We start from the raw sequence: 25,032 nt of genomic DNA, 5'->3' as shown, positions 1-25,032 counted from the left end.
TCTGCTGGTGGACACCCACCGAGCATTTGACAGACACAGTAGAGTCACATAAAAATGCAGATTCAACATCAACCCAAACCAGCACTACAAAAAAAAACACTACAGGAAGTCATGGCGCAGACATTAGAAATGATTGATTTGAAGCCGATATCGTAGAGGTCCCGGTTTCACAAAGCAATGCTCTGAACGGCGCTGTTCAACACACATGAGATCAAAGAAACAGTGACTCTGAGGCCACTCCTCTGCTGGGTCCTTTTTGTTCCTGAGTATGTCTCACCGCAGTCCAACGAGCCACACCACGGTGGGCTCCAGCCAAAACGCCACGACATGTGCTCATTGCTTCCACTTTAATGAAGTCAGTGTAGAAAGAGATGAGGCGAAAAAAATAAAAACTAGATTCAAAAGATCAAAAGCCGGATGTAAGCTCCTCTACAAGCAGTGTGTGAACGCGAACGTTGAGAAAAAGACATCAGGTGCAAAACATCTCCAGAAATCCAAAGTCAACATTAGACTTTGGCATTTCTTGTCGTCCAAAGGGCGTGAAACTCAAACACGGGAGTCTCGACGTTGTCTTTTTTTGTTGTGTCAAAGCAAAAGTCGGGAAATTAAAAGTTTATTTACATGATTCCCTTATGACACCCGAATCTTTGCAGCTTAAAGTTCACACAAATCGTTTAAACTAGCTTTACATAGTTTTTGCTGACATCTTTTTGAAATGTCCATATTTTAAAATGTTGAATTCTCCCAGAAGGCAAACATCTTCCGCTGCAGTGGACGGAGATTGATTGGTCATTAGTTGAAAAAAACGTTTAATTTAGCCAGAATTCAAAGGGAATCAGCCCCACTTAAGTCGTAAGGAGCCGAGTACGAGCAGGACGGATGCTTGCAGCCTGAATGACGGTCCCCAAACTCTCCCTCCGCTGATTTGTATGTGACACACTCTGCGTTTCGAGCGCTGGTCTCTCAACTGTGAATATTAGTTTCCTAGCTGAGTGACCCGGGGCTCAAAATTCAGTTGAAGCACATATATCCAATCCTAAATTTGTCCTGAACACACCGCCCACAGCTGACCAGTCGCCCAGTGGAAGTGGGCCAAAGAAGTTATTTTTCTTTGATTGTTGGCAAGCTGCCCGTAAATGAAGACTTTTAGAATTTATTTTTTTATGAATGAAGAATTGTCTCTTCCTCAAAAAACAAAACCTGCGATAATCATTTTCCGAATACGTTTCTCCTCTTCTTCACCTTCAGGTAGCGCTCGATCTTTTTTCGTTATCCGGCGGCCAATGCTTCTGGGTAACCGGGCCTGCAGCAGAAGGCTTTGAAATCTTCAAGTAAAGACGCACAAACAGCCGCTGCAATAGGAGGAAAAAATGGCAACTTTTTTTTTTTTTTTTGTTTTTTTTTTTAAAGAGACATAAAACTTAATAATTAATGCACTTGGAGCATAAATCTCAAGAGATGTTTCTTCCACACAGTGTGGAATTAAGTACATTTTTCTAAATCAACTTCTCAAAATGCATTTTATATTGCAAGCTTTCTCAACAGCGTAAGCCTCCGAGATAAGAATATTTATTAGGCAATAAATAAATTTAGGCAAAAATCGCTCAAAAATGCCTACGCTTGTTTCATTTAAAACCTCGAGTAGTAGCGATGAAGCGCGCTCCCACCCTTTAAGCGGTGGTTGACATGTACATGGTCGGTATTCAAGACATAGAAGAGTCCGGCGTTTCCCTTTTGAGGACAGCGTCATGCAAACTGCGGCAGGACAGATGAGAAAGAAGCGAAAACAGCCGCCCTCTCGTCGACAAGTCTCGGGAGCAGCTTGGTTTGTGATCGAGCAGCTTTTTTTAGGCCATGAAAAACAGGAAAAGGGATCGGTTGCAGCCTTGCATCCATTCAAAGTGCTTGAATTAGATAGTTGAGTATAGTTTGTTTTTGTTCTTCAAGCGCAGATATTTGTGTTTTATTTTTTCAACAACTCCTTGTCCTTTTAGTCTGCACAGTCGCACAAGAGGCTCAAACTTGATCCCTTACACAAACTGTCTTGTCTCAGAAAAACAAAACAAAACAAAAAGGAGAGAGATTACGTTGAGGTCACACCTTTCACCACCGGTTCTCTGTTCAGGTACGTGGCCCAGTAGACGAGGTTGAAGGTTCCGAACAGGACGGGGAACACTATCCGCGACATCTTGTCGATCTTGCTGACGCTGTTGTAGGTCTTCTTCGGGTCCACCATCTTGGTCTCGGAGGCCCGGAGCTGCACCGACGTCGTGTTGGAGATGGTGGAGATGGACACGTCCTTGGTGAGGTTGGGGGTGTAGTTGACGCCCGCCGAGCAGACGTTGTTGGGCTTCTTGGACAGCACCATCGGGTCTCGCTTCTGCAGTGGGACAGATCACACATCGATTAAAGCGTGTCTGCGCTAACGGCCGGGACAGCTACAGAGACAGTTAGCTTAGCTTAGCATAAAGACTGCAAACAGGGGTCAATAGCTAGCCTAGCTCTGTTCAAAGGTAACAAAGTATGCCTTCCTTATGTGTTTTAGGCTGTCTGAAATCTGAAAATGTTACTGTATGCTTTGGAAAATGGTTGACAGTGATGTCAAGTATTTGTGATTTATAGTTTAGGAGCTACAAGGTGTGAAACCAGTGATGAGATCCTGTAAAGTACACTTGAACAGATATAGTCACGTAGCGAAGCCACAAGCCGTACCTTCGGGTGCTGCGCCTCCAGAGCCTTCTTGCCATCCCAGGCCCAGCTCCTCTTGGTGAAGTAGTTCACCGTGGCGAACTCGATGAGGGCGGAGAAGACGAAGGCGTAGCAGACGGCGATGAACCAGTCCATGGCCGTGGCGTAGGCCACTTTAGGGAGCGAGTTCCGGGCGCTGATGCTGAGGGTGGTCATGGTCAGCACAGTGGTCACCCCTGGGTGCAAACAAAGGCCGGGACAAGTTTTAAATTGAGTTTTCACAGTGCCGCCTGGAAACGAGTTACGGTCTCCCCTCGCACGACAAAGGTGGGCGCTTTAATAACTCTTAACTGCCAGCCACAGCGGTGGTTGCTATTCTCCCTCATGTGACACGTGCACGACCGGAAAATAGTACGGCCCAGATACATAAAACGTTGAGGAGTAAACGAGCGGCTTCACTCACCAAAGACGGTCCTTGCGGGAACCGATTCTCTGTTGAGCCAAAATGACACCTGGGACAGGATTACAGTCATGAAGCAGGGCATATACGTCTGGATGACAAAATATCCAATCTTCCTCTTCAGGTAGAAGTGGGCCATCATCACGGTGTACTGCCCTGAGGGGAGGCAGAGATTTAAAAAGGATATCAAGTTAGAAACAAACAACAAACGCCACGTCTGCTTTAAGCCCAACCGCGCACAGCGGAATTATGACTCTGTGATTTGACCTCCTTAGCACACGGGACGACATAATCGTTACCGGCAAAATTACTTTTTACGACCATGAACCTGACAGCCTGAAAAGCGGTCATAAACTCTTCTCTTCTTCTCCCACAGCTAATGCATCTCTGCTCCGACCTGCTGGCTCATTATGTGGTGGCTGCAGACTGAAGGAATGGAAAGCGGTGAGGGAAGATATGTGTGTTTAGAGAACGGAGCAGGGACGAAGAGAAGGTTTTAATATTCGGCTGAACCCGACTTCAAATCCATTAGCAAAAAGCTGCGTTAATTGTTGCGAGGACATGACAATAGATTATCATGTGGTTAACCTCTGGGATGAGACAGTCAGAGGTGAATTCAGAGATAGTGTGGTCAATGAGAGATAGAGAGAGAGAGAAAGAGAGAAAGAGAGAGACACACAGAGAGAGAGAGAGAGAGAGAGACAGAGAGAGACACAGAGAGAGAGACAGAGAGAGAGAGACACAGAGAGAGAGAGAGAGAGACAGAGAGAGAGGGGACACACACACACACGATATTCAGTTAAACAACTGAAGATTGCATTTGAGGCTTTAAAAAATCCTCTCGCCAGCAGCGGTTTGTGACCGCAGGCGCTGGTAAACTATGAAAAAACCCAATGACTATATTCCACACACTAGGGCGCATGTACACAGGCTCTCTCTCCAACACACACACACACACACACACACACACACACACACACACACACACACACACACACACACACACACACACACACACACACACACACACACACACACACACACACACACACACACGCGAGCAGAGTAATACATGAGGCTTTCTCCGGGCAAAATCGGATTTTTGAACCTCCCTAATCCCCGGTTACAATCTGCATCCTGCCATCAGTCAGGGAAAGAGAGGGAGTGTGGAGGAGAAGAGAAAGGAGGGGGTGGGGTGGGGTGAGGCTTCCTGTCCTGGGATCCTCGCAGAGCCCTAAGCTCCGCCCTGCCAATCCAGGCACCGACGAGCGCACATACACACCCTGAAACACGCATGAAGCATGATTCTCTAACTGCTGACACACACCCTTAAGCCACGGAGAGGGACACTCTGCTTGTCTGCTAATCACTGGTGGGATGGAGGGGGGCCAACCGTGTGGACATTTTCTACCTTTTACGTCGGCGTTGTCTTCTGGTCGTCTGACAGCCGTCTGTGGAATAATGATCAAACATTCTTGACGGGACTAGCGGAGAAATGCAGTGCGGACATCCCGGCGTCCACTGACAGGAGAAGTGAGGCAGAGTTTTGTTTTGTTTCACGGGCCGCTTCCGTGCCGAAGGGGGCAAGCAGCTAAATACGACTCTGGTGGGCCGCGGCCATGCCTCGATCAGGAGATCCCCGACACCGCTAGATTCTCACCGCGACCCCATCACCTGGGCCCTCTGACGCCCTCATGACTCCAGGCCGTCTGGCTCACAGCAACCCCGTGAACCTCTGCATCTGTCGGAAACATCCGGACACAACCCGGCGCTGCCGACCTGGGACGCCCCGGGCCCACCTTTGCCCTTGATGCATGGATCCCGACAGGACCGGGGGCAGAGGAATGAGGAGGAACATGTTCCTCTGGTGGATCTTACTGCTTTTCTCCCAAGGATTTGTATTTCACAACGTCCAAGGGGAACTTCCTTTTATCTCGGGGAACAACGCCGCCATGCTGGTCAACTGGTGAGTGGGAAATTAATGTCTTTTGATCCTCTGAAAATGAGCTACGACATCCCGAAGCGTGCTGTTCTTTAAAAAGCCCCACGAGCTGCAAATCTGTTGCCACAGGGGCGTCTCTTCTACTTTTAGAGTCGGGAGTTAATTCGGGAAAGATATCGCTTTCTGAGACGGTGGAAGTCACATCCTCAAAGATGTCTTTAAAAAGAAACCTGTGGGGCTAATCTCCTCCCTCGCGTCCTCAAATAGGAGTGTTGTCTAAGATTAGACGTGCTAATTACAGGCTCACAACATCCCATCCAAGCGATATTCGGAGCTATCGGACTCCTATACGTGAGGTTTCAAACAGATCCATGCTCGTTATCAACAAACCAAACGTTTCCATTGGGGGGCCTGATGAACCGCCGCCGCTCAACACGAGAAAGGCCGGGCAAACGTGAACCAACTGCTGTTTGTGAATTTGTCTAGACCCGATAAGGCAGCAGGTGGCTGTCAGACTCGCTTTAATCAAGCGACGGAAGGAACAGTTAACTCCAAGTGACTTTTATCAGGGCAAAGAATCGCACCGACTCTGAGGACAACTACTGCAAGAACACCTCTAGTAACCGGCTGCATCCCGAGGCGGCGATATCCCCTTTAGAGCACGTTCAGCAAAGGCGACAGTCTCATATTTGGTCGGCGGAAGTTATTAGCGAAAGGGTCAAACGCATACAGAGAGTAAATTAACCTACTGGACCGAATGTGACCCCCCCCCCCCCCCCGGAGTCCAACACTCATCAGCGCTGATTTGGACGGTTTCCCACGACAGAAGCTTTGAGCTGCATGAGTGATGATTTACTGCCTTTAGTCCGTCGGCCGAAACGGACTTCACAGATAATGTTTAGCATTTTTTCTTGTGATGTTCAGAACACCAGATGGCAGACGCCGATTTAAAGGGGGGGGGGGGGGTCGTCTTTAGCCTCCATACAGGAATCCCCTAGTGCTGTGTGATTTTATTCACAGTCACCAGAAGACATTCAGACAACTTTTTAATCAACCGGTCAACTAACTCGCAAAGCGGTCGACGTGTTAACCGACCAACCATCCAGCAAGTGAACCGGCACTACCGCCGAACCCCTTTAACCCTCTGCTTCAAAGCAGAAGCACGGTTTCAGTTGTGGCGCTAAAATAAAAACCCACACAGGGGGAAATCCACACTTTTAATAATGATTCTACTAGAAACTGGGGGGAAGTGTATTACAGTTCTGTTTTACATAAGAGTATTAAGCAGATGCCTTTCAACACACCCCACCCCCATGCAAACCCCCCCCCCCCCCCCCCCCCCCCCCCCACCCCCACCACGCGTCAGAGCGAGGCTGTCCAATCCCAACACACAAACAGACACACACAGATTTATTTGTCTATCTTTGCGAGGACCTAGCTCACGTTCGAAGTCAAACTGTATCCATTATGCTGAACTTCTACAGTGAAAGCCTCCAACCACGCCTCATGAAATCAAACCCACAGCGGAATGAACCGAGCCGCCGTCAAAAAACGTCCTGGTCTTTTTCCCACCATTGTGAGGACATTTGGTACTCGCATGCCCACGAACACACACAGATACACTCAGCGACAGCCAACCAACCAATCCCTCACTGATTTGTGATGTCATCTTCTTATGCAAAAGCTGATGGGTGGTTGGATGGAGGGATTAACCCGAGGTCTCAGGTCTCTCTCTAACTCTGTGTGCATGTGTGTGTGTGTGTGTGTGCACGCGCATGGGCTCATGCGGGGATAAGTGTTGTTTGACAGGGCTGTCCGGGCCTGTAGACAGCTGGTTGTGTGAGGGATAGGCTACTCTCCTCCGCTAGCCTCCACTCATTGACTCTGATCTCCTGATAATGTTTCCCACATTTACTCTCGGCCCCGCACGGCCATCTCCCCTCGCGGGCGTTTATCTTCTTCTAATCTCGAATTAGTTACATCACGTTATATTCGGCATTACACTTATCGTGCGCCACATACAGTACGAGTACGAGGGGGGAAAAAGGTGCACAAGAACGGGGTGGGGGGGGCAATTGTACGAGTAGATGAAGTGAGGATTGCACTACGGAGGTCGCCGAAGAATGCTTTAGAATTGTTTTTAACATTTTACATGACATAATGTGTTTTAATTGATGTTGGTTTAAACCCCATACTTAAGTGAATGCCCTGAAAACCGCTCTGTGAATAACATGTGTTATTATTTGTATTATTATAAAAGGCCAGGACCAACAATGCCATTAGCGTCACATTACTTTCCTAATACTGCTGGCCACTCAAAGAGGAGGAGGTAGTGTACTTGTCGGGGACGGTCATGGATTGATATCGTTATTTAAATAAGCTACGATGTCATCGGAATAGAGAAACATGTCGCCCGGGGCAACGTTGGAAGTCTTTCACCGGTTCTTCGTGACTTCAGTCTTTGCCACGCTAGAACGCAGTACTTCCTGAGAGCACGTAGCTAACCAAACCAGCCAGCCCAGCTGACGATAGAGTGACATTTTGAGTTACAGTAAAAAGAGAATGTGTTTTCCCTCACCCATTTCTCCCCGTATGCAGACATGAACAAGACAAACCAAGGATTGGCTGCTAAACGCATCTACAGCTGTGATATTGTGCTACAGCTACAGTACAGACCATAATCGATTGCTTTTGAGTGGACGGCGCTACAGACGTCTCCTAGCAACTGCTCCCTCCATCAATTGAAACGCATGAATATTCATATTTTTCAGAATCCATGCAGTTATAATTTCCTTCACAGAGTGGCTTCATTATACTGACCCTCCTACTGCTATTCCAGCATTACATTTCTGTTGTTTTTGTACATTCAAGTTTGTTTCTTTATCTATAGACACGCACACACGCACACACACACACACACACACACACACACACACACACACACACACACCTCTGCTCGTGTGTATGTCCTCTGTGCCGGCGTTTTGCCCAATGAGGTGGTACTGGTTGAGTCTGGAGCCGTCCTCTGCCACCACCACGGACTTAGCGGCTTCCTGAGTCCACGTGTAGACCACCTCTGACACCGGATAGGCATCTGAGAGACACAGAGAGAAGGATGTCTACAAATTAGCTTGTGAATATAGAACTCGACTTGTTCATTTTTAATATACAAACATCCAAAATGTGTGTTAATCTACTGTTTCCAACCCTGCAATCGCTCATATTATGTGCAGCAGAATCTTTCTAGCACTTTTTGATTAGACTGCAGGCTTAAAAAAAACAAAAAACTGAATTCCGCTTGCATGCATGCCCGTGTGTGTGTGTGTGTGTGTGTGTGTGTGTGTGTGTGTGTGTGTGTGGGCGGATATTTGAGTGTATTTTTGTTTAAACCACACTTCTGGGTCAGAGGTGAGCTCCCCGTCGGCAGGAACCAGACCGAGTCAGATTAACCATAATGTGTTGCATCACCCTCGTGATGAAAGGCAGAGCTCAAACTCCGAAGCCTCCCCCGCTATTTCATTTATTCACGATGAATCCGGCACAAACACTGGACATCGATCTATCAGCCCCCCCCCCCCCCCCCCCCCCCCCGAGGGCTGGAACATGGAAAGATGAAAACTGTAACTCGCATGGAGAGAGGGACTTATTTCGGATTTGTTTACATCTGAAATGGCATGTTTGCCATTTTTTTTTTATATCTGTCACAGTGTTCTATTTATTAGAAAAGGAAATGATCTATGTAATGTATTTCCTGTTTATTATGATTATTGTCACCTGTTTCCAAATTGGCCTTGTGTCAAGGTGTTGACGTAGAGCAATTTTGACAAAAAAAAACAAAACAAACTTTAAGGATGAGAGTAGAGCTGAAGCCCTAAAAAGATATTTTGGATTTGGAAAAATATTGCTCTTAAAAAACATGTTCCGAAAACAGACAGGCTAACGGGGGAATTGGGAAAGAAAAGATCTGCTGAGAGGGAAAATAATGAGAGAGCAGCGCTGCGTCAGCCAAATTACAGTAGACGCTCAATTCCATTCAATATTCTTTTTTGTATTTCGATGCTCTCTAAAGGCTGCAATAAATACCGGGGACGGGAAGCTGCGACAATTCCTTCCTACAGTAGTAGGAGACAATTATTGCACATGGAATATCTGTGAATGGAAAACACGAGAAGCCAAAACTGATGGCTGCAGATGTAACACCCACTAAACCCTCGGCCCGGCCTCGTGTACCGCGGCTGTTCATCCGTCAGCGGATAGCATCTTAACTTGAGTATTTCCATTCTGGGCGCCTCCTTGGCGGCTGCATGCTGCTGTACAATATAGTGTTTAAATTTGGCCACTGTCAGGCCAAACGCCAGGACCTTGATTGTAGGGTAGTTAGATTGCAATAAGGGATTATTGGGGAATTTTAGTACGCAGGGTAGGAGCTAAAGACCTTGGCAGGCGAGCCGGTGCACCTGTGCCAACTTCTCAACAGGTCACGCTTTAATGCTCCGCTGCTCCCGTCTTGTGTGCTCGGCAAGGGGAGCGACAACTCAGCCAAACTCATCAGCGACTCTGCAGCAGCTCCACGCGCTCCGAGCGCGGCCGCCGGAAGTACTGAGGATTTCACAAACCCAAAATGTGTTGTTTTTTTCCCCCATAAAGTTACAGACGAATGAATATTCGGCAGAGCACTGCCACGGGGGTCGCTTCAGAGCCGGACGATCAAACGTGGAGGAGACTGATGTGCTGAAATCCTCATATTTAAAACAACAAAAGCACTTCTAAATCTTCCAAATCCAGGCAACTAAAACTCCTCCTAATGTTGAGACAGTTCAAACAATAGTGGGGTAAACCTTAAGTAACATAAAAATGAACCATGCTGTCTGAACATACAAACAAGTATATGAGCCAACTTAACTAATAACTAATGTCTCAACTTGTCAGGAGAGTATAAAACATTTTTGTTCGTTTTCTTTGTGGAAAGACAACTTTCTCGTTCAGAGAAACTGCAGAGAAAGACAACTTTCTCTGCAGGTGGGAGACAAGAATTTGGGCCACGCTTTGGACCAGTCCTGAACCGATGTCGGCCTTTCGTTAAAGCGGAAATCCTTATCCTGAAAATGCTTCTCTCTGCCGTTCACGAAAGCTCAGCTTCACTGATCTGAGGCTGTGAGCGGCTCCGAGGAGGAGAGCAATCACAAAGTGATTCACTGCTACATGTGTTCAGCGGGGACCACTGTGGGTTTGAGGGCGAGACAAGATGACTCATTATTGTTTTCCCCCTCGGCTCGCGCTCGCAGGTTCGGTGCGCCTCGCATCTGCATCTTTATGCACTTACTCGGGGGGGAAACAAATACCACACAGTATCACTCAAACTGCTCAGTGTGCATGCATGTGAGGGCTGTGTGGCTGCAGCTAAATGAGGACACATGTACTGTACGCCAGAAAGGAAAAGGGGATTAGTTGCCCTTTACTTGAACCAACTTTGGAGCAGGCCCTCGTGCTTTTATCGCACAGCGAGTCACCACTCTGTCACCGATGATTGGATACAAGGAGCTATGCAACACGGCTGTATGAATGTGCACTTCAAGGCTGTTATGACCTTCATAAATGTGGCGCAGAACCGGGCTTTATCCCCGGTGCCTGGTAAAAAGGCCAGCTGAACCCCTCTTGAAGGTAACCGACGTTAGCTTAGCAGAGCGACAGTGGCCGCAATCTCAGCTTTGTGGAAATCATGCAATTCGGTGTGGTTAAGCTATCCCTCTAAATCACATGTTTAAATATATGAAATTAGAAAATGTAGTACGTAATACTGATTTTAAATATGAATGTTAAATTCAAATGAAGACATTATAACTTTAAGTGTTAAGCGGTTTGCTGTCCAGCCTGAAAAAGCCTTTTTACTCCTTGAACCTTTATAGATTTTGTGGTTACCGAATTATCAAATCACGACATTCTGAAGCAGAACGACTCTCGGGGAGTCCGCTCCAGATGAATGGGTTCTTACTCGGCTCACGCTCCTGTGCGTCTTTGCTGACAAACATACAAACAAACAGAAGTGGAACCACAACCTCGTCTGCGTAGGCAATAAAAGGACGAGGGGACGGAGAGATTTGGTGGCTTGATGGATTCTCATCCCCCCACGGATGTGCAACAGTAAACAGAGGACACAGTGTTGTCACTGGACTAAAGCAATGTTTGTATCCGTTTTGTTTTGTTTTTTTTTAGGAAAAGACATCGTCGTCTTTTGCGTCATCACGTCGTAGTGATGATTGTGCAGCTCCGGCACATTTGCCGCGCTGTGCGGCGGAGGTTTAGCATATAGACGACGACGTAAAGCCACCTGAGGACAGAGGCTAAACCGGGTGGTGGTCAGAGGTCTCGGCGCTAAAGAACGGCGAAAGAAAAGATCTCCTCTCCACCGGGAAACTTCACCTCGTGAAAACAGCGGTGTCACCACCGACACATTATTCCCATTATACACTTACACCTTTCACCTGCGGGGCTTCACAGCCCGGGTGATTACGTTCAGAGTTTGCCATGGGAAGGCCCCGCAGCCTCCCGGCGCTGTAATCGGATTGCGGCCGAATGCGCTTCCTTTACATAGTGGGTGTGGGTGGACGGCGTTACGCAGGAATCTGGGGATAAGAGCCTCATCCTTTTAGCCCAAGAGGCTCCCGAGGTGTGGCATGTGGCCAGACCTGTCTTTAAATACCATCTGGGCCACTCAAGTGTACATACATGTCCTTGCTGCTAGGACACACAAGACAAGCCGCTCCTGAGAAGAGGGCGTCGGGGAGAACCCTTTCCGATCCAACCTAATTGAGCGTTTAGAGAACGAGCGCTAATCTTCTCTTGTGTCAGCGACTTCTACCTTTATTTTGCAATAGGCGAAGAATAGCGATCAAAGAAAGTGGCTGGAATCAGAGGCCCACGCCGCAAACTGTGACCCAGGAGCATGCAGCTCGGGTGAAATCCCTTTACGAAGCATGCGGGTTGACTCAAATTGACTGTGACTGATACTGTAAAACACAGTGATTTGAACCAGGACTGCCCTTAATCCTCTCTGGTCTGACCTGAGGAGGATCCTGGAGCGGCCTTCTTTTGCTTACTACTGCATGTTCACCTTAGTCAGTGCATGTGCACCTCCTTAAACCTTTATCAAGCTTAAAAGATATACATACATATTCAACATACATGAGTTAGCACAATTCATATGCACGCCGCAGACTTCACTTCTCTTGTGCTACGGCTACAATAGCTTTAGCACTTTCGCTAAGCGCTTCAACTCGACAATTTAATGTGAGGAAAGCAAACTCTGCAATCTCCAGCAGATAACGACTCGTCGATGGAATCCCTGCGGCAGCATCCTATCAATTAGCCCAAAATGATTCCTAATTGTTCTAAATGAATCGCTCCACATTTAGATTAAACCTTTGTGGAACTCATTGCGTCGGACTCGCCGAAACTGGGATTAGCGTACAGGGAAGAGCGAGATAAGCGTACAAAAAAAAAGAAAAAAGAGTAGACATTCGGGAGACGGGATTATACTCACAGCTGCCAAACTTGAGAGGGCAGGCGTGCGCGTCCATGGGGAAGTCCTCCAGCTGCATGGGGCACTCCGCCGATATGGTCAGTCTGAGGCAAAACACACACAATACACCCATTAACCACGTGACTTTGACTATCTAACTGGGCATGTAGATCTCTCATACTGAGCACTGTGTGATTACAGGAAGAAGTACAGCTGCTGTAATTAAAGGGAACCAAAAGCAATCAGGAGGAAGGTCGCAGCTCTGCCGTCTTTGAAATAATAAGCATTAAACAAGCTGAGCGAAGGACAGAGGTGGAATGAACTTCACAGCTTCATGCAAGACACTCGCTAGTGCAGCGTTCCCCTCTCTCACCGGCAACAGCAGTATTACAGTGGCAATGCTACCACCTGGTGGTCACACAGCTCCTGTGTCATATGTCTCTCCGTGTAATATACTGCGGGGCAACCTCTCACACGGGTCATTTTTCATTTTCTTCAAATATGGATATAAATACGCAGCTCTGTCTCCTAACGGACGCCATTTGAGTTGCTGAGAACTTGAGGTGAAGTCTTTATCTGCTGCTTCATTTAGATTTGGTCAATCATTCACATACAAATCTGATATAACAACATGTCAACTGTTTAAATTGCTATCCATTCAAACTTTTGTGAATGACAAACACTCGCGTGTGTGTGTGTGTGTGTGTGTGTGTGTGTGTGTGTGTGTGTGTGTGTGTGTGTGTGTCTCATTTGCGGTGGCAGACGGTAAAAGATGTAACGCCGGGCGCCACTTCGCCGAAGTCCACGGCAACTTTTTAATGGGGCTTTTCCGGCTGGTGGCAGCCTGGAGACGGTAATGGGCCGAAAAACGACGGCTAAAAGACGAGAGCGGGGAAGAAGGCCGAGCCTTTAGTAGCCCACGTCCTGATGAAACACAAAAAGCCCCTCGCCCATGGCGCCGTTGTAATAGAGGCGATGACTGCTGCGGCTGGATCGTTATTAAAAGACCATAAAAGTAAGACAGGAATTACGTCTGCTATTTGCCGATGTACAGCTCGAGTAGCTCCTGGACACTTTTGTTCCCTCAAATGAGCTCTCAGAGGATAAAAAAAGGTCGGAGACTCCGGCCTGGAAGGTTCCTCCAGCGTTTTGTTTTCCACTTTAACCATTCAGGCATTCCAGCAACCTCCACGTTAGCTTCAGTATCATGTTAATCACTTTTCCTTCACTGATCTGTATCATAATCTTAATGACAACTGTGTCACCGAGATGTGGCAGAATCCTCCTGGGTCATGTTTTTTTTTTTTATGCTCCAAAAACCTCCAGCATGTACGTATCCACCGCAGGACGTTTCCCAACTGTATCATGAAAGCGAACGAAGCATAGCGAAGTGGGATAAGAGGCCACCTCTGGTCCCTGCAGAGCCGACTGTTTCGGGGGCGCAGCTCGCTTTCCGCATCGGCGCCGGATTATCCAACTGCATTGTTGCATCTAACACAGCTGAGGGACTGTGATTGGAGGAGAGGGAAGGCTGTCTCTGGGAGAAATAAATGAGAACATGGCTGTGGGCTATTATGCCATGTTCTAATTATTCATGTGGCCTTGCCCCATTAGCAGGGATGCCTGTAAAGATACTCGCTTTTAATTCGGGGTGTGATCAGTGCCAGAAAATCCGTCCCTTTAAAAAGAAGACGACGCATCCCGATTGCAGTTAGAATTCAAGTATCAGGGGTAAAATAGCAGCTTAGAATAAGCCCCGGTGATTCTGTTCAGGCCAGTGTGGACTGACTGGAAAGCAGTACATCACAGCGGCAACACGGGCAGAAACAGACCCCCGTATGGACCTTTGGCCCCTGTGGGAAATCTAAAAGTTTCCGATACGCCTCACCTTGCAGAAAAGTCGAAGAACTTGGACGTCGGGACGGAGCGGGAAAGGACCGAGTTTTGAGTTCAGGGGCTGTCTGCCGTATTAACCACTGAGCCGCCGTGCTGCGCCATCTGTCTTTTCACATTAACAAGCACTTTCTCTACTTTTCTTTTTTTTTTAACAATCTCCAAACTTGTCTCGCATGCAGGCGGTCTCACGGGAGCCGGGGTTATACAATATACTCCAAGGTGTGAAGAAAAAAATGAAATGAACTGCTAGAAGAGCTGGAACATGAATGTCTTTATAACTCATACAAATTGTCAAATGGCTGCATAAAAGCCAACCGGCCTAAAGGCAACACTGGGAGCATCAATGAGATTGGCGACTCAACTGTCCCTAATGATAATGACGTGTAATGCACTCACTTCCGTGGTGATACAGAGGATTCAGCCGTATACGCTGCAGCCCATCTGCTGTAATGGGCCGCCGTCGAGCTCCGCGTGAAAAGCGGCGTTTTATGAAGGATCCGCGGAGACAAACTTTTGCCCCGTGAAGACGCCTCCTCAGAGTGATGCTTTTCAAATGAGGGGAGAGGCGCTTTCACTGACGCCCGTGCGTGTTGCGGAAACGGTGTGAGGGACGACGCGATGTTTGTAATGTGACATGACAGCGTGTCAGCGCCTCAGTGGAGCATCCGTGTTGGACGTATTGTGTGTGTGTGTGTGTGTGTGTACCGATGTCTGAGCGGCTCCTGTGGGGATGAACACATGCGGTGCCCTTACTCTACATAAAGGACGCTGTATGCAAAGAAATGCATGTGCTTACATGACCCAGATACAACTACAGTCATATCAGGTTTTTCGTATAATGTAAACAGGCTCCAAACAAGCTGTTGTTTGGTTAGCTGTTACCTGCAAGTACCCAGATGGCCCATGCATGAGTGTGTGTGTGTGTGTCTGTGTCTATGTGTGTGTGTGTGTGTGTGTGTGTGTGTGTGTGTGTGTGTGTATGTGTGTGTGTTTTATGTAGGAAACAAAATCAAGCGTTGCCTGTGGTTGAGCTGGTAATGACGAGCACAGCGCCGTAACAATTAGACGATTAAAAGCAACCTACTGCTGCTTCGTTTCAACTGTGGCAGCGAATCTGATGCCATTTTTAGACTACGGAAGGCGACCCCCCCCCCGTCCCCGTCCCCGTCCCCGTCCCCCTCCATTTTCCTTTGCATTCAGACACAAATACGTGCGCGCATAGATTTCCATAAAACTACGCATATGGAAATGAACGCGCGCACATTTACGCGACCCCTCGAGGTTAAGCCTCGAGGTCAAGCCTCGAGGTCAAAGCTGATTTGTGCAGACGGCGTGTGTGTGTGTGCGTGTGTGTGTGTGTGTGTGCGCGTTGGACGCGTGTGACAAAGAGGTGACTGTAAGTGCTGTACTTCTTTAGCCATGTATATATGTCAGCGCGGTTGCATATGGATAATCTGTCATCCATCCAGCATCATTCTCCCTGTGGGTGGCACCGGTATCAGATAGAGTGCTCTCATCCGTGACACAGTCTCTCTTAAGTCCTGCAGTTGCAGTAACTCCTGAGGATAAGCACAGAATTATTCTAATTCTATGGTGCAAAAGGTCACAGGGAGCCCCGGTGGTTACGCTGCCGTTCCACTAAACAAAAACAGCTCTTTGTATCTCAATTTAACATTTAACACAATTTAGCTTTTTGAGCTGTAAATATCTATAGTTTAATTCAGAGTGACCATCTGGTTGATGGCCTGTTTCTTTCTTCCTCTTCTTCTTTTCTCACCACGACATTAACTGCCAACTATAGTTCAATGCAGCGCTGCCAAAAACTATAGTTCACAATGAGGCTGCTTTTCATAATGGATGATCTCCCTCTGGAGTTTCTTCTCAAACCCCTTCATTTAAAGAGACACTTCCTTCTGGTGTTCTTACGTCTCATGAATATCTTAATATGAATTAAAACAAAAAAAAAACTCAACTTAAAGGAGAAAGAATAATTTAAAGAAATGCTTGCATTATTTGCCATTAACTTTGCTCTCACTGTGCTCTAAATGAAATGCCAGTGGTCGGCCACTGGGTGACACTATTTCCCTACAGTGTGGGTCACATACTGAGGCTTTTATCACTGCGTTTTCTCCCTGAGTGCAGGGCTGTATTGTGTATTATGTTGGCCTTGCTAGCTGTTTTATTTTTTTTTTCATTTTTATGTTCTCTTAAAAACCTTCACTAAACCCTAATAAAAGCTGTAGGGCACATAAATGGGAGGTGTCCTCCATTAGTTTAAAAACCGGCAAAGAAGCGGTGTGCTTCTGTGTGGGTAGCGACGCGTTTGAAGTGCCATCAACCTTGGTCACCAAGTGGGTTTAGAACTATCCATAGCTCATTATTATGTGGTTTTTTTAAAATGTCAAAGGGTTACACGTGTGAATAAATCCCGGCAGAGTGGGAGAGCCTACCTCATGGTGTAGAGCAAAGTGCCGTCGTCCTTCAGCCTCAGCAGCTTGTTGGGCGTGGTCATGTTGTGAGCGATGGACTTCTTGCCGTTGAGGAAGAAGGTGTCCGGGGTCCAGATGTTGCTGGCCAGCAGGTTGTTCAGCGGCAACATCTGCATCGGCCCTTTGAAGCACAGACGCTCGTCCTTCCAGCTCTGACGGAAGAAGACGTCTATGGTGTATTCCTGAAAAAGAGAGATTTCTTTGGGGCGATGGGGCTTCTTTGTCAATCGGCATTAACTGATCCGACACGGTGCGTCCTGCGTCCTTCATAAATCCACCGACAATTTGCGGGTGATCAAACATCTGCAGCGCAGAAATCCGTCATAAATCTGCTTGTGTGCGAAATATCGACCCCGCTCGGAGCCGGGAAACAAACAAACGGATGAGACGAGAAAACTGCCGTTAGCAGGCTGACGTGGAGGCTTTTATGGACCGCAGAACTATTCGGGGTCTCTTGCCACATTTCATTAATCAATCGTGCGCCCTTGTCAATACCGTCTTCCAGTCAATTATAGGAAAGTGGCAACTGCTGTGTCAAGAGTGTGCCAGGGATATTGCTGGGTGTAATAGAGGATTTAATGAAAGAGGAGATTTAATGCATTTCGCTATCCAAGGGGAACCTTATAGTTCATAAGAGAATGGATTAATAAAGGGAAGAGTGATTTGGAACGAGTTGGAATGGGCCAGCCACGTTGCATTAAATCTCAAATGTTTAATTTATCACGCATTCATTTGGTCTCATTTACAAGGAACCGAAAAAGAACCAATCTTCAAAGACACAACGAAAGTGTAATTCCAGGGAACAGCATGAGGATCAGTAACAGTCTCATGAAATGTAAATATAAGTTTCGATCTAAAAATACCGACAGTAGCCTGGGTGGGCTTCGAGTGTGTGTGTGTGTGTGTGTGTGTGTGTGTGTGTGTGTGTGTGTCTCTGCGGTGTTTGCTGAAGATGAACTCACCATCTCCGTGTCCGACACTGGGCCGAAGCTGGTGACGAAAATATTCGTCTTGATCTCTGTGACGTTCTCTGTTGAGAGAGCACAGGTGACAAAAGGTTTACATCATTAAAAAGGATCATTTTACTGAATTTTAATTGGAGCAATATAGGATCGATGATCTGGTTTATTCGATATCTGCGAGACGATATCTTCCACAGAAGATGTCTGTATTTTGACGGCTCACTGGCCGCAACTAACAACGAGTTTCATCGTCAATTCATCCACCGATCACTTTTATTAATCTAATGTTTAATCTAAAGTCTAATGTCTTTTGTCTCACCAACAGTCTAAAGACCTAAAGATATTCAGTAGGATACAAACAGCCACATTTTATACGAAAGAAGCTGGAATCAGAGAATTATTATTATTATTATTAAACGATTAAAAAAATATTTAACAGTTCATTTTCTATCAATCCACTTTAGCTTCAGAGGCTTTAACATCTACAAATATGACGTTCTGAAGGAAAACTGGCTGCTTATAACTGGTCAAATCTAAAGATATTAATTTGATATTGAGCAATAAAAGCTTGTCATTTAAAATCCTGCATCAGTTGAATGGCAGCTGCAGAATGAAGCCAGTCCCAGTATTCGTGTGAATCCACACATCTCCGTGATGTTCTTGCGCCGTGCGTTCCTTCTGGAGATGATGTGAAAAAGGTAACGCATCATATCTGCCAACTGAATCTCCGCTATGCATATGAATTTGGTCCTGGCGAGCCGGGATTGGCCGCGCCGGTGGAGAGCAGCTTGTTGAACACTGAAGGAAGGCCTGAATTCTTCTTTCCTTTTCTGGAATGTATTTATAGGCCCTCTTGTGAAGGGTAGCAACCGTTACCAGGACGTGAGAGCAGGCTTTTGCCATGACACATCAGGCATTCGACATGAAAAAGCCTTGTTTCTTCCTACGGGGGGGGGGGGGAGTAATGAATTATGGGACAGGTATGTACATGGGAAACAAATTGAAATGAGGATCGATGATGCGAGGACAAAATAAAGAGCTGGGATACAGTTAATACAGAAGGTGGAGGTGGGGAAAAAGCAAAAAAATGAATACAAAGAAAAGCTTTTATTTCCGTGGCCGCTTAGAAGAAAAGAGCTCTCCATCTTTGAATGGCAATTTGTCAGCTCTCAAGGTTACCTCCTGTTGCCAGGGTGAAGAGCCGTGAATAAAACACCACAGCGCACCGGATTCAGGCCGCGCTGAGGACGGCCTGATGGATTTATTCTCCCGACCACGGCGCCGTACGAGAAAAAAAAGGCCGCGTGAACTCATGATCCCGGGCCACGGCCGGGGAGGAAACGGGCCGCACCTGAGGACACGTGTGCGAAGCTCACCTGAGCCGACAGGGGTGCGAAAATTCCACATCTGCCCTCACAGTTTCTACCCTTGTATCTGCCAGTATCGCGGCAAGTTGCCATGAATCGGTGCATGAAACCGCAGCGGGATATAGAGGCCTATTAGTAGCGTTGAGGTTAGCGGGTTAAGTTAGCATGCTGTGACATTGTGATTTTAGAATGTAAGATCAGTGTCTGAGTGGTGCCACCATGACACATAAGATCGCCAGCAAACCTCCAAGCCCCGGCCGGAGCCTGTTGTCATAGCCGTCGAGGAGCCCGTCCAGGATCCGGGTGAAAACGGTGCTGTTGTCGTTGGCCGCCGCCTCCTTCTGGCCCTCCGTGGAGGCCAGGCAGCGACTAGGAGAGGAGAGGAAACAAGGGAGCAAGAGTGAAAGAGACCCCCGGGGATGAGAAGCATCCTGGCGTTGGTTACACTGCAGGACGTCAAAACATGACACGGTTATTGTGATTAATTAGCTCGTCGCATTAAGGACGGGCTTGTTGTGATTAATTATTGAACATAAGCACTCCTTACAACTACCAGTAGAGATAATTAAGGCTTTGACATGCGATCCAAATATAAACAAATGAGTTCCCCCCCGCTAAATATGGCAAGAAGCGAGGCTTCATGTGTCCCTAGAAAAAGAAGGGAAATCACAATCTTCTTTTTCTTACAAAGAACATTGTGTCCATGCACGGGGACGGGCCGGGAGTGACACAGAGGAAGACTACAAGCTGGATTTTGAACATGTGATCTAAAAGCCATTGATCTGCGAGAGTGGACTATTCCAGTGATTTACTGACAGCGTCGCCCCAAAGATCTGCTTCGCTTCTCTTGAGTGCAGGACGGCCACTTAAGCAGCAATGTAGCAGAGAGCGCAGAGCTGATATGCGATCAAGAGAGGAGGGCAGAGCTGGCAGGAAATATATATAAAAACATATAAGAGAGTCATTTACTGAACCACAAATGGAGCCATCAGGATTTGTGGTTTGCAACAGAAAATGAAACTGCTGACTGAACATTCTTGAGCAAATAGCAACTTTAACACATTTTGCTTTTATAATAAAAGCACCAAAGCTATATTCTTTAAGCAGCTTTATTTAGGGGATAAATAGCATTCCACTTTAGAGCTCCTAGTTTACCTATTTTGGCATCCAAACAGGAGCAGGAGGGAAAGGACGAGCCTCGCCATGACTGAAATTCTGCTCACTTTGTTGTTCAGAGCTGTAACACAACCACATAAAGAGAGAGAGACACACACACACACACACACACACACACACACACACACACACACACACACACACACACACACACACACACAAAAAGAACAAGATAGCATCAAAAAAGCACCACATTCCATAGCCGCAACAAAAATAACAGTTTCGTTATCCTCTTAATGTGATAAACTCAAAAGGTCTAGCAATCTTGATAAGGCACAACTCACACAAAGAAACTCCACTGCACACACACACACACACACACACACACACACACACACACAGAGAGAGAGAGCGAGAGGCAGACCATTACAGAAAGCACTAAATCAAGCGGCGGGACAATCTCTGCTCAAACGAGGCTGTAACTCTTTAACATCCGAAACACCGAACCTCACAACCTCAGCAGACTCTGGACGGAACGGGTCATCGTAGAGAGAAGGACATTCAAATATGGGGTGATATTTCCTGCAGTGTGATCCCCATTGTGTGAGCTCCAACTGCGTTTGAATCCAGCGCATTACAATTCATACTGCCCCCCCCTACACACACACACACACACACACACACACACACACACACACACACACTCCACACACCCCCACCACCACCTTTCCCCAATCCTCTCCTCCACCATCACCCTTTTCCACTCTCACCATCACCAAAAACATGAATCTCATCCCTATTCGCCATGCTGTGTCTAATTAGAAGAAAGAGAGGAAAAAAAAAAAAAGGGGGGGGGGGTACCTGAATGCAGATCCATCACCACCATATTCTTTTTTGTGGCTTTCTCTCTCCCCCCCAAACAGCGACTGGAGGCTGGGGGTCTCTGTCGGAGGTGTTGAAACTGAGCGATCACGGGTTCAATCACCTAATCCCCTGCTTGTCGGCTGTCTCCCCGCTTTCTTCTTCTCCACCATGGGCTGTTTCTGCTCTCTCTCTCTCTCTCTCTCTCTCTCTCTCTCTCGCTCTCTCTCTCGTTCTCTCTCTCTCGCTCTCTCTCTCTTTCAATCAGCGGTTCCCCATCTGGCGTTTGTTGTAGTAGTCGGTCTGGTCTTCTCCTATAAGCTACACCGCCTCTCTTTCTCTAGTGCCTGCTGCACCGCATCGCCCCCAGAGGTGTTGCAGCAGCGGCGGCATCACACGCGCTGCCTCCTCGGTCGTATCCGCGAGCCCCGGAGGAGACTGGGTTCACTCCACATCTTCTCCCCGTCTCTCTCTCGCTATGTGCCGCCTACTGCCGGTGCGAGAGAATGGAAGTGCTGCAACAGAGGCTAATAATTTGATAATAGGTGCTGCCCATTGGCGGGCTGGGAGGAGGAGGCGCACTCGCGGCGCGACTGGGGAGAAGGAGGAGGGGGGAGTCAGATGTTAACAAAATCAGGTGCGGGTTTTTAAAGCATATCGTTGAATTCAACGGAGAGAAATTACTTTCTATAAGTTTCATGGACACCACCTGCCATGTTCCAAATGTGTTCATTTGAAGAAACATTTAGATTGGCTGTTATCTAACACCATCAAGTATATAAAGATATAATGCTTTCAAACTATAAGTCAGATTTACAAATATATGAACCCAATAGAGCTTAAATCACCATTCAATTGGCAGCTTGCACATTGACTACTGGTTGTTTTTCATATTTCATACCAGCATTCTTCACACACACACACACACACACACACACACACACACACACACACACACACACACACACACACACACACACATTTATATGTAAGGTACATATTTGATTCCACCGGGAGCGTTTCAGAAGCGGAGCGCTCGCGGGCGCCACCCGCGAAAATCGTAAGATTCTGCGATAATCTGCGTAACAACCCCGGATGTATAAAGAGAACAACAAACACATAAAAGGTTACCTTACCTGTCCGACGATGAATTGCTGTTGATTTGGTCATATTTTCGTTTGTTTTTTGAGACAGTTTTAAGCTTAGATATTGAATCTTACATTTTCGCGGTCAAAGCAAAATATAAGAAGAAGAAGAAGAAGAGAAGCGTAGAAGAAGAGCAACGACAGAACCAGCATGAAACCGACCCATGGGCTCTCGCACGCCCCCTTCGTCGAGGCAGAGGTACTGCTTGCCTCTCTCTGCTTTTTCACTGCGGTTTCTGTCAGATCAGCAACACTAAATATGTTCTACACAGACGTGAAATACAGTACCTATTCTATGTAAGGAAAGGACATATAATAAAAGTGTTACAAATCTTAATTAAATATTACAGTGGTGGCAAACAATGAGAAAGCAAAAAGCACGCGCTCAACCCAGTTAGTGAGAGCTCGTCGCTGTAATTCAACCGTTTACTTTCAGCTAACTATTTCAAATGTTTATCCATGAGCCCGTTTTTAGCTAACTATTTTAACTGTTTATTCTTTACTTTTAGCTTAATATTTCAGCCATTTACTCATTACTTTTGCCTAATGTTAACTATTCCAAACACTTAGTTTTAGCAAACGGTTTAGACCTCTCCGCTGGCTCCTTGTCACGCACGAGTTATAGCTCTATTATTTCTATCTCCGCTAATAAGCCGAGCTAACAGTCACGCTACGCATGTCCACATATACCACAGAAGTAGCCCCTGCGGTACAAGCACCCCTGGTTGAGAATCACTGGGACATACAACGAGAGCACGTCAGACTAAAATAAGTCTCCCACTGAAACAAAGACACTGAGATCTGACGCACGCAAGAAGCAGCGCTGCTGTCACGGAGGAAGAAAAACGAGGAAACAAACGTCATTTATTTGGTTTAATTCAACTCACTATTCTTCGTCTTTATTTATATTTATGTATCATGAATTATCATACTGTAGGTCCCGTTAACACAGCAGTTAAGCCCTCCTCAATGAAGTCTCAACCCAAAGTCGTTATCATCCTTACGGTTGCCATAAGAGGGTAGCCGAGTTCCATAGACGGATCATTAGCTTCTGATGCATAATCTCCTCCACGTTTCTTAATCCGTCTGGAGGTGCGCTCTGTGGACGGGGCGCGTGAGAAACACCAGCGGCACGAGGAGGTTGACTTTCAGCACCACGGACAGCTCGTGACCGGTCGCACGTGGGAGAAGTGATGGCCTCAGGGGCTTCCCCCCCCCCCCCCCCAACAGACCCCCTGGTTAGGTTTTTAGGAAAATAGCGTGGTTTGGGTTCAAATAAACCCTCTCTGGCAGAAAGCCCCGAGGGCAAACTTCTCTCACGTGCCGACCGGTTGGAGGAGTGTGTGTTTGTGTGTGTGTGTGTGTGTGTGTGTGTGTGTGTGTGTGTGTGTGTGTGTGTGTGTGTGTGTGTGGGGGGGGGCAGGCACTCAGGGTTCACTGAATACATTAATGCAAATTCAAAGCAATGAAAGCTTGACTAAAAACGGGCATTTTATAGCAAAATGTAATATTCCTTTGTAATAGATGTTTGTTTGTGTTATTAGTTGCCACTGAAGTGACTAATCACCCGCCTTTAACGCGTCTCCATTGGCTAAACGCTCTTCTATCATTAATGATGTCATCATCCTTTTCTTCCAGGAACGCTGTTGACGGAAACAAGAAGTTGTTCGCCATCTATGACACGAGGTAGGACATGTCACCACAACAACTACAACACACACACACACACACACACACACACACACACACACACACACACACACTATTTATTAATGAGGTTCTGCAACTGTGAGCGATGCGCGCACACGGTCCTAATTATCCGCAGAATGTCCAGAATGACTTCAATATTCCTCAGCCTAAATAATCGATGGCAGAGCCCCACATTTTAGAGAAGGAATAGAGGCCATTACAGGCGACTAACAGGCTAATCAATCGCAAGCATCGATTAATTGGTTGATAAATGCCACCGGTCCCTCATCGATATTGTTCGGGTCCCGCCATTTTTACAGGGAACTCATGGGAAGGGAATTGGCGCAGATGGTGTGAGGAGCACTGTAAAAAATGTCCATCTTAACAAGGCAATTTAGTGTGGGGAAAATCTATTTTTCTTATTAGTCATTTGATAGCCTATAAAGTAATAAAGCTGGAACAGGTCAATTATTAAAATAATAATGCAAAAATGGAATACAATCCTGAAATAAAATGTGTCCTAAATGAAAGTGAAAGCATCTCACATATTGAAAGAAAAAAAATAATATTTAAAGGGGCACTGTAGCGTTTTTTGTCATGGGGAGTGGGCCTACCAATTACTCCATAAAAAATGATTGTATACTGTGATGATCTCTTTGGCGTTTAAAGTCCCAGAGAACAACCCCGATGATGTCATCAGAAATAACCCTGACTCGTGTCGCCATCTTGAATTGGGCTCGAGGCGTCACATTTTTTTTACCGAAAAAAGTCTGCGTTACAATTCGGAGTTAGAAAGACGCAAGCATTTGGAGTGTTGACTGAAAAGATGTTGCCGAGTTGCATTGTGGGAATCGTAGGATCCAGTGCATTTGAATCACATACTACAGGGACTAAAAGT

The 25,032-nt window shown here is 46.7% G+C and overlaps 1 protein-coding gene across 2 annotated transcripts in view; it reads right to left on the bottom strand.

Moving 5' to 3' along the window:
• Positions 1 to 1,365: 1,365 nt before the first annotated feature.
• The window catches only part of LOC137878928 (gamma-aminobutyric acid receptor subunit alpha-5-like), a 152,679-nt gene continuing 129,012 nt past the window's right edge, over positions 1,366 to 25,032 (bottom strand). The window contains exons 3-12 of one of the 2 annotated variants that reach the window (XM_068719445.1): positions 21,301 to 21,893; positions 20,479 to 20,560; positions 19,568 to 19,692; positions 17,957 to 18,024; positions 16,956 to 17,176; positions 12,631 to 12,713; positions 8,041 to 8,184; positions 3,152 to 3,304; positions 2,713 to 2,924; positions 1,366 to 2,380 (exon numbers count right to left, since the gene is read on the bottom strand). In XM_068719445.1, the coding sequence (XP_068575546.1) occupies positions 2,084 to 2,380; positions 2,713 to 2,924; positions 3,152 to 3,304; positions 8,041 to 8,184; positions 12,631 to 12,713; positions 16,956 to 17,176; positions 17,957 to 18,024; positions 19,568 to 19,692; positions 20,479 to 20,560; positions 21,301 to 21,325 (1,410 nt within the window). In that variant the 5' untranslated portion in view covers positions 21,326 to 21,893 and the 3' untranslated portion in view covers positions 1,366 to 2,083. The remainder of the gene's footprint in view (positions 2,381 to 2,712; positions 2,925 to 3,151; positions 3,305 to 8,040; positions 8,185 to 12,630; positions 12,714 to 16,955; positions 17,177 to 17,956; positions 18,025 to 19,567; positions 19,693 to 20,478; positions 20,561 to 21,300; positions 21,894 to 25,032) is intronic. The other variant, XM_068719446.1, reaches the window with a different exon arrangement.

Source organism: Cebidichthys violaceus, unplaced genomic scaffold, assembly GCF_023349555.1.
Source record: "Cebidichthys violaceus isolate CVI_PGR_0920_01 unplaced genomic scaffold, fCebVio1.0.p SCAF_24, whole genome shotgun sequence".
NCBI classification, from domain to species: domain Eukaryota; kingdom Metazoa; phylum Chordata; class Actinopteri; order Perciformes; family Stichaeidae; genus Cebidichthys; species Cebidichthys violaceus.
The sequence above is the reverse complement of the archived record's forward strand: the minus strand, read 5'-3'. Positions and strand labels throughout refer to the sequence as shown.